This window comes from Drosophila guanche, unplaced genomic scaffold (genome assembly GCF_900245975.1).
Source record: "Drosophila guanche unplaced genomic scaffold, DGUA_6, whole genome shotgun sequence".
Classification (NCBI taxonomy): domain Eukaryota; kingdom Metazoa; phylum Arthropoda; class Insecta; order Diptera; family Drosophilidae; genus Drosophila; species Drosophila guanche.
In genome coordinates, this window is record NW_022995744.1 from 6,646,296 (window position 1) to 6,655,439 (window position 9,144).

The 9,144-nt window shown below is 46.8% G+C and overlaps 4 protein-coding genes across 8 annotated transcripts; 3 read left to right on the top strand and 1 right to left on the bottom strand.

Moving 5' to 3' along the window:
- The first annotated feature begins 111 nt into the window (after positions 1-111).
- On the top strand, positions 112-4,133 carry LOC117580357 (chromosome transmission fidelity protein 8 homolog). Its single transcript, XM_034266875.1, has 3 exons — positions 112-228; positions 3,544-3,667; positions 3,723-4,133. The coding sequence occupies exons 1-3, from the start codon at positions 209-211 to the stop codon at positions 4,029-4,031; spliced, it is 453 nt and encodes a 150-aa protein (XP_034122766.1). The 5' UTR covers positions 112-208; the 3' UTR covers positions 4,032-4,133.
- LOC117580351 (general transcription and DNA repair factor IIH helicase subunit XPB) lies at positions 809-3,451 on the top strand. Its single transcript, XM_034266868.1, has 3 exons — positions 809-926; positions 986-2,802; positions 2,861-3,451. Exons 1-3 carry the CDS (start codon positions 875-877, stop codon positions 3,395-3,397), a joined length of 2,406 nt encoding a protein of 801 aa, XP_034122759.1. The 5' UTR covers positions 809-874; the 3' UTR covers positions 3,398-3,451.
- On the bottom strand, positions 4,033-7,399 carry LOC117580352 (histone-lysine N-methyltransferase E(z)). 2 transcript variants are annotated; one of them, XM_034266869.1, is made up of 8 exons: positions 7,166-7,399; positions 6,393-7,085; positions 6,171-6,331; positions 5,963-5,977; positions 5,456-5,553; positions 5,203-5,392; positions 4,578-5,144; positions 4,033-4,517 (listed from the first exon to the last, which is right to left on the bottom strand). In XM_034266869.1, exons 1-8 carry the CDS (start codon positions 7,285-7,287, stop codon positions 4,108-4,110), a joined length of 2,256 nt encoding a protein of 751 aa, XP_034122760.1. In that variant the 5' UTR covers positions 7,288-7,399; the 3' UTR covers positions 4,033-4,107. The 2 variants fall into 2 exon arrangements, with proteins under 2 accessions (XP_034122760.1, XP_034122761.1); XM_034266870.1 differs by lacking the exon at positions 5,963-5,977 and having other exon boundaries at positions 7,166-7,398.
- Positions 7,400-7,453: 54 nt separating this feature from the next.
- Positions 7,454-8,498, top strand: LOC117580358 (nuclear envelope phosphatase-regulatory subunit 1 homolog). 4 transcript variants are annotated; one of them, XM_034266876.1, is made up of 4 exons: positions 7,454-7,653; positions 7,722-7,793; positions 7,840-7,986; positions 8,052-8,498. In XM_034266876.1, the coding sequence occupies exons 1-4, from the start codon at positions 7,605-7,607 to the stop codon at positions 8,204-8,206; spliced, it is 423 nt and encodes a 140-aa protein (XP_034122767.1). In that variant the 5' UTR covers positions 7,454-7,604; the 3' UTR covers positions 8,207-8,498. The 4 variants fall into 4 exon arrangements, with proteins under 4 accessions (XP_034122767.1, XP_034122769.1, XP_034122768.1 ...); XM_034266878.1 differs by having other exon boundaries at positions 7,459-7,626; XM_034266877.1 differs by having other exon boundaries at positions 7,463-7,653; positions 7,852-7,986.
- The last annotated feature ends 646 nt before the right edge of the window (positions 8,499-9,144 follow it).

Here is a 9,144-nt window from a genome sequence, read left to right on the forward strand (position 1 = left end):
CAAGCTGTCCCATGAAATATATTTCGATATACATGTATATCGATTCTCCTAAAGCAGCACTAACCAAGGCTATATTTCGGTATATTTCCGATGGTCTGTCGGTACATTTTATCGATAAGTCCGCGGTCACACTGGAAGCCAATGTTTACTACAAAATTTGCCATTTATTTAATTTTGAGTTTAAATTAGTTTAGGCTATAAGTTCAACATGCCCATCTTGGTCAAAACGTAAGCATCCCAAACACAAACTTAGCTAAGAAGTCTATACTTAAGTTTAAGAATTGTGAGTGACAAAAAATGTGTTGTCGGTCCATGATGCAATTTTACAAGGAGGTCTCGTCGGCAAAAATAGTCTACTAGCCATGCTGTTAATAAGTGCGAAGGAAAGGGTTCTGCTTATTAAGTGTGAGTGAAACGACAGTATATTGTTATGATTAGCCTTTAGATGGCATGGGGTTTAAAGTGATCAGCATTGATCCCCAACATTTGGCACGAAATAAGCAATTTATTACCCTTGGAGGGATGGATATCCGAATTGAGGAAATTTGGGAAGTCTCTGGCTCCAGTCTATGCAAACAATTTTGCAGATAAGATATTTGAGTACAGGCACTAACCAAATAGTAATAAGCAAAATAAGCAAAATTTGTGGAAAATTAAATGCTGATTCGAGTTCAATTACAGTTTTTAAGCTAATAGTCGTAAAAATGTAATATTGAATAGAATAGCAAAGTCGAGGAAAATTATTTAAGATTTACGGTATATTTACAGTATATTTTGAAGATACAAGGCTATATTTTGGTATATTTTATCGATAAATCCGATTTCACAGGTCGGCTTTGTCGGCTTTTTGTGAAATTATTTAATTTTTTTTTTAATGGGGCCGCCAAAAAAGTCTAAGAAGGATCGCAGTGGTGGCGACAAGTCAAGTGAGTACTGGCCGCAACGAAAATTGTACCATTTCGGTGTATTAATGCGGAACTCACAGGCAAGAAGCGCCGCGCTGAGGATGATGCATTCACTCAGCTGGTGGAGGACAATGACAGTCTGGATGCCACTGAATCGGACGGTATACCGGGTGCTGCCTCCAAGAATGCCGAGACAAATGATGAACAGGTCGTCACGGATGAGTACGGAGCCAAGGACTATCGTGGGCAGATGCAGCTGCGTCAGGATCACGGCAATCGCCCGCTGTGGGTGGCTCCCAATGGCCATGTGTTTCTAGAGTCCTTCTCGCCGGTGTACAAGCATGCCCATGATTTTCTCATTGCCATCTCGGAGCCCGTGTGCCGACCCGAGCACATCCACGAGTACAAGCTGACTGCCTACAGTCTATACGCCGCTGTCTCCGTGGGCCTGCAAACCCACGATATTGTGGAGTATCTTAAACGCCTGAGCAAAACAAGCATTCCCGAGGGCATTCTCGAGTTTATTCGTCTATGCACGCTCTCCTACGGTAAGGTGAAGTTGGTGCTGAAGCACAACAAATATTTCATTGAGTCGCCTCATCCGGAGGTGCTGCAGAAGCTGCTCAAGGATCCAGTCATCCAAAAGTGTCGCCTCATACGCAGCGAGGGCGAGGGCTTCATTCAGGGTACAGTGGATAGCAAGGCCATCACTCAGTTTGGAACGAAACTGCCACCTGGCGCAGAGGACAAGCCAGCAGAGGATCCGGCAGCGGCTGCTGCTGCTGCCGGGGCAGCACCTGCTGATGGTGCACCCGTTGTGCCCGACGACATTACCGACTTCTACGAGAAGATCGACAAGGAGGAGGAGGACGAGGATGAGGCGAATCTAAAAACCGTCTCGTTTGAGGTGGCTCAGGAGAAAATTGAAGTTATCCAAAAGCGCTGCATCGAGATTGAGCATCCCCTGCTGGCTGAATATGATTTCCGCAACGATACCAACAATCCAGACATCAATATTGACCTAAAGCCCGCTGCCGTGCTGCGTCCCTACCAAGAGAAGAGTCTGCGCAAGATGTTTGGCAATGGGCGAGCTCGTTCGGGTGTCATCGTCTTACCCTGTGGTGCCGGAAAGTCTCTGGTGGGCGTCACAGCCTGCTGCACAGTGCGCAAGCGTGCCCTGGTGCTCTGCAACAGTGGCGTGTCGGTGGAGCAGTGGAAGCAGCAGTTTAAGATGTGGTCCACAGCAGACGACAGCATGATTTGTCGTTTCACATCGGAGGCCAAGGACAAGCCCATGGGTTGTGGCATTCTGGTTACGACCTACTCCATGATCACACACACACAAAAGCGCTCCTGGGAGGCAGAGCAGACTATGCGCTGGCTGCAGGAACAGGAATGGGGCATCATGGTGCTGGACGAAGTGCACACCATTCCGGCCAAGATGTTTCGTCGCGTGCTGACCATTGTCCAGTCCCATTGCAAGCTGGGACTGACTGCCACGCTGCTGCGTGAGGATGACAAAATTGCGGATCTGAACTTCCTCATTGGACCCAAGTTGTACGAGGCGAACTGGCTGGAACTGCAGAAGAAGGGCTACATTGCTCGTGTGCAGTGCGCTGAGGTCTGGTGCCCCATGTCGCCGGAGTTCTATCGCGAATATCTGACCACAAAGACCTCCAAGAAGATGCTGCTGTATGTGATGAATCCCTCAAAGTTCCGCAGCTGCCAGTTTCTCATTAAATACCACGAGCAAAGAGGCGACAAGACGATTGTGTTCTCGGACAATGTATTTGCGCTGAAACACTATGCCATCAAGATGAACAAACCCTTCATCTATGGACCAACCTCACAGAATGAACGTATTCAGATTCTGCAGAACTTTAAATTCAATTCCAAGGTTGGGTATAATCTGGAGAATCTTTCGTTAAAGCAGAGTTTAACGTTTCTTCCTGCAGGTCAACACAATCTTTGTGTCAAAGGTGGCCGACACCAGCTTTGATTTGCCCGAGGCCAATGTGCTCGTTCAAATCTCCTCACATGGTGGCTCCCGACGTCAGGAGGCTCAGCGTTTGGGTCGTATTCTTCGCGCCAAAAAGGGTGCCATTGCGGAGGAATACAACGCCTTCTTCTACACACTCGTCTCGCAGGATACCATGGAGATGAGCTACTCCCGGAAGCGTCAGCGTTTCCTTGTCAATCAGGGCTATAGCTATAAGGTTATTACACACCTCAAGGGCATGGACACGGACACCAACTTGATGTACGGCCTGCAGGAGGAACAGGCGCAGCTGCTGCAGTTGGTTCTCTCTGCCTCCGACTTGGATTGCGAGGATGAGAAGCTGCCGGGCGAGCCGGGCTATCGTCCAGGCGGCACCACCAAACGCGCCGGTGGCCTAAGCTCCATGTCAGGCGGCGATGATGCCATTTACTACGAGCATCGTCGCAAGAATGTTGGCAGCGTTCATCCTTTGTTCAAGAAGTTCCGAGGATAGACTTAAGCACTTTGTGTACTCCCTTTGTGAAGCTTAAATATAATTATAAGCAAAGCAGAAATGAGGTTTTCTTTGAGGTGTTTTTGGGGCTATTTAGATAATCGTTAAATAAAGAATTAATCTTTAATATTTTTTTATATTTCTAGACAATCGGCTGGCACTGGCGATTGGGCAATTGTGGAGCTGCAAGGCGATCTGGAAGTAAGAAATGATCAGGATATGCATGATCAGTTCATTGGAGATCTTTACTACAACAAATATGGCCAACCGGTGCGTACACAGATAATCCTCGATAGCTGTTGCTAATGCTCAAACTCCTTTACAGATTCTCATCATAGGCCACCACATACTGCAGGGACGCGAACAGAAGCTGGATAAGCCATTCGCTGTGCTAGAAAAATCGAAAACCAATGAGGGACAGCGCCTCTTGGACAGCAGCCAGGTGGCCACGCAAGATTTGAGCCTTTTAAATGCCACCTCTGGTGCAGAACGCACCGTCCTGGATCACACCATTGCCCAAGAGCACAAAAGTCGCCAGCGTACAGAGTATACAGTGCGTGCAGTTTGCACCAAAAAGTTAATCTTCAAGTCACGACCGAAGCCCATTATAGCCAATGTGGCCAAGACTGTTTGAGTGCTTAATAGATACGAATTTAGTTTTCCTTTATGACTATACGATTCCATAGATGTGCTTAAGTTTTTGTCTACAATTAAACGATTTCCATTTCACGTTCGATGCCAACGAATTTCAGTTGCTCCGTGGGTCCGTATCTGTAGTCAAAGAAGAGCTCCTCGCCCGGCTGAATGGCACGCTTGGCAAATATGCCAATGCGATGATCGCCGGTGACCATCATTACCTTGGCATAGCAATTCGGATTGATGGAATGGTTGGCGAAACGGATTTTGTTGCCCTTGCGCGTGGCATCCACCACAAAGTCGTTGTTCAAATTGAACAGAAACGAGCACATGTACTTGTCGTAGACCTTGCCACGACGATCAGCCTCGTCCTGAGAGATAATCTCGCCACAGTACTCGGAAATGAATTCATTCTTCTGTGCGCCTTCCTTCAAAAAGATGCCCCAGCCAGCAATGTCCGAGGGAGCCATCAGCAAGTGTTTGTCTAGGGGGAAGACAAAAATGTTTGAAAAGAAATCTTAAAGTTAATTTAAATAAAACTTACGCAGTCCACGCTGCACGCACACATTCTTGCACGTGATCTTCTGCAGCTTGAATTCGTTGGCGCCGCATGCATTGCACAGATCCGGATCACACTCGCGTACGGCCAGATAGCAGGGGCACTGCTTAGTGTTGCACTGAGCCTTGCAGCGGCAGCCGGGGAAACGATTCTGGCATTCGGTGGTGCAGTTGCAGAACTTCTCGCAAAAGTTCTGCGTCTGTATGCACGAGCAGTTGGCATCGCATGGGCCGGCATGGTCACAGGGCGTATAGTTGTACACGTGATTCGACGACGAGTCCTTCTTCAGCTGAATCTTGCGGCAATGCAGCGACCACAGACGTTGCTTCTTTTTCTTCTTGCGCGGCGGTGTGTAGTCCAGCAGCAAATCGTCAATGCTGAACTCGGCATCGTCCTTCTGGGCAAACTCGTACACTTGACGACAGGTCTTGGTGAGCATATTGTGGGCTATGGCGCAATAGTTCCTCAAGTAAACTTTATGCAGCACACGAAATAGGGCTTGATCGGCACCAGTCCAGACATCTTTCGTGCTGCCACTGTCCAACATGTCAGCTGAGCGAGAGGAGTTGGTTAAAGATTGATTGAAGATTGATTTGATGGGGAAACCTACCCATAATGGTGGTAGTCTCCTCGTCGGCAGCGACGTTAACAGTGAGTGCATTATCCTTGGTATTCTCATTGCTGAAATCCTTGCTGCTGAACTGACTGTTGCTGTCATTGCTGTCCTCAGAGCTGGCCTCATTGCACGAGTCAATCGGAGGCGTTTTGCTGTCGGCCGCTAGTTTTTCCTTCATGCCATCCTAAGGGGTCACTCAATAAAGTTAAGTAAATATATTTAGAGTAAGTAAACTAAGTAAACTTACAATCAACATATAGCAGGAGTTGCTGCACGGATCTGCAAATGTTTTCATCTCTTCAAAGACGCGCTTCTGCAGATTGGGACCCGCATGGTTTTGCAGACCTGCGGGAAAGAAAATCAAAAAGATTAGCACAAACTTCATCGAGAGTTCACACTCATTACAACATGTCCATGAAACACTTTATTGGAGTTAGCATGAGGGTAATCGTTATTTTTGGTTCGAAATAGAGACACAGAGAGAGAGGAGATATAGAGAGGAGAAATGTTCAAGGCAAAGCCACACAGGAATGAGGTGAGTTGACACCAAGAAATCAATTTTGATACAAGATATAATATTTTGTTTGGCCAATTGTTCCACAGAAACACACATAAATACACACATATACATATTCATACATATGTGCAGATATATAGTAAGACAGGTAGATGATGATGTGGAGGCGTGGACGAGCTAACGGCATGAGTGTGTGTGCGTGTGGTTATCGAAACAACAACTACAACAACGACTCACCCTGGACATGGTGACCTAAATTGCAATTTTCGATTTTCAATACAAATTTATACAAAAAAATGTTGAATCATTTTGTGTGGTTTTTGGGAATAGATTGTTTTTGGTTTTTTGCAAATTATTATTTGCAAAAAAGGAAAAGAAATAGCAAAACAAAACGTAAAGTCATTAAGTAACCCAGTTGAAAGCCGCTGCCCAGACTTGAACTTACGATGGAGGAAGCAATCATATTTGAAGCAGCGCCGACAGAAGAGCGTGTGAAAGGAGTGCATGGTGCGCTCACGGGAAACACTCTCCGCCTTCATGCCATCAATGTTTGGAGTGCACTCCTGCGGACGCTCTGGATCCTGATGCTCAGTCAGCTCAATGTATCTGAGAAATAAATTCCATTATAATCCCGTTCAATTCAGATAGATCTCCCAGCTGCACTCACTTCTCTTTCAGCTCCTGTGCCGTACCCTTGTCTGGGAAATTGGCGCTGATTGCCTGGAATATAATTGGTGCTGGAAATGGCAGCTTCTCCTTCACCTCCTCCACAGCGGGCTTAACGTCGCCAGCAGCATCAGCGCCCTGTGGCTCTTCCTTCTTCTCGTCGACTGGGGGTGGCTCTTCTTTGCCAGCCCCATCCACATCAACATCTTCCCCCTCATCAGCTTCCTTGGGCTTCACCACAGTCTCTGCTTTCACTGAAGTGCTTGGAGCGGGCTCCTCCAACTCCTTGCTGTGGGTGCGCATCAACGCATGCACCAGCTCAACAAAGATGGCATCGTCCATGAACGAGGGATCCTTGTCGCCATGCACTTTGCCGTCATAGTTCTTGATCAGCTCCTCTATGAACTTGCCATCTTTGTCCAGCACCTCGTCGCCCATGTAGGGTATGTTGTGGAGCACCGTCTCGTCCTCGACCATGAAGTTCTGCTGTGTGGGCGCCCACGTATACATGGTGGGTATGGGTGTCACGGCATTGATCACACAAATGGGCACTCGCTGTGGGCCGCTGGGGTTGCCGCTGTAGCTGGTGATTTCCGCGCGCTTTACACATCCCACATGCGGGGGATCGTACGGCTTAGCCTGCCACACCTTCGATTCACAGTACAGATCCTGCACATTGTGGTTGTGCTCGTCCCTGAAAGAATGAAAATTGTTAGCATTTCCAGACAGACATTTCCTCTTCTTCCCGTCGCGCCGACACCTTCCCGCGCTTACCAATTTTTTATCCACGCCTCCTTTATTTCGTCTGCGCGCTTGTGACGCTTTTGCTGCCGTATCTTAAAGTACTCCGACTTGACGCGACGCTTCCACTCTGCCGGCACCTTGGTGCTGCTCATTATGCCAGTAAATGTATTGCAATCAAGCTGAATTTGAGTAAATTGTATGATTTAATTCGCGACTGACCGCCTTTTTCTTCTGTGTCTGCGAGTGTGACCAGTCGTACGCCAAAAAGTGTTGCAAGACGGCGAGGGAGCAGCAAGAGTGCTGGTAAACGGCAAAGGTCATCAAAACCATAAAATAAAATATAAAAAAAAGGAAAATACTATGTAAATCCTGTCGAAATCTACACACAACTACACACAATTACACAAAATTTAAGCTGGACAAATTTAAACTCATCAAAACCGCGACGAGCATCGAGGAAATTGCTGCAATGGAACCCTCCGCTTGCGAAGGCGAGTTGCAGCCCGCCCACAAAAAGGGCACGCCAGACTGACTATGTTTACTAACTTTTCGCCGTTTTGTTGCTATTGTTATATGTCTCTTGCAGATCTGAAGGCATTCGAGCGGCGGCTAACCGAAGTGGTTCTATCGTACAGACCTCCGACGTTCCGATGGCGCAGTAAGTGGAATCTCCTTCTGGTACAGTCCACCGGTAATAACAGTCGAACCTTTTTCAGTTTTACTTTCTGCCATGTCGATGTGCACGGCCATTGGTGCCTGGTACTGGCTGAGGGATCCCCGGACCACGGTTGTGCCTCTGACGGAATCCCTATGGATACATCCAATTTTCACCGCGGCCACAGTAACCTTAAGTAAGAGCCTGACCACTTGGCCGAGTATTATCACCGATTAACACTTGCCAATCTGGTGCCACCAGTTGTACTCTTTATTTTAGGCATACAGAAGTTGGTGATAGCGCCACAGATAATCACATCGCGGACGCGTAATGTGCTGGGGGACTTCAACATGAGCTGCGACGACACGGGGAAGCTGATATTGAAGGCCCGCCAAAGCAATAACAACAGCACATGAGCTGCCCACAGCTATGCAGACAATCAATCAATTAGTTAATGCATCCAAAAACTATCTAACCCCCGCCCCCTGCCCCGCTTATATTGCTCCGGACACTCTTGTTTTATACACGAAATTTTAGCGTAACTATTTCCCCCTGCCCTGGCCCCTACTTACACGACTTCCATTTCCGTTTAGTTATAGAAAATTCATTGTAAAAAACAAAGTGACTACTGTTAAGCTTAATGTATTTCGTTATGGCGTTACCCCTCGCTGCCAAAATACAACCAAAAAAGTAAAGCTGCATTCAAAACCAATCAACTTAATATTATATTGAGCGCAGCCGCTGATTGTGCAATGTCAAGTGTTTTTTGCCATTTAGAATTGGAGAAAGCAGAGTATAAATAGTGGAGCAGACTCACTGCAATGCATCAGAAGCAATCTGTACACCGTAAAGAAGCCATCATGAAATTCGTTCTCTTTTGCACTCTACTCCTAAGCATTGCCTTGATCATGGCCTCAGGCAAGGATTACAGCGGGTAACATTCGCTGGCAGTTGCTACCAACAGGTTCTCGTTTCTTACAGCTCAATTTGAAGGTGAGGATCGGGAGCTGTATCCCCAGCACCAAGACCACCATGACCACAGGGAACGTTTGGTACGCAGCCTGAAACCTGAAGAAATTTCCAATATCGATAAATCCAAGGGAGATGTGGTCGGCTGCTGCGGCTAGTTCTATGTATCAGAAAAGGGCATGCCAGAAACTTTCTGTAAAGGACCAACGAGCCCCTCCCTATTTAATTTAAATAAAGAGCAATATTGAAAAGCAATCCTTTCTTCTGCTTGATCTTGCGTGATATTTTTATTTTGATTCAGCATTCTCTATAATTCTTTTCACTTTACTTTCATCCTAACTCCTGCACTTACCGCATACATATATAAATCTTTTATTAGTTTTTA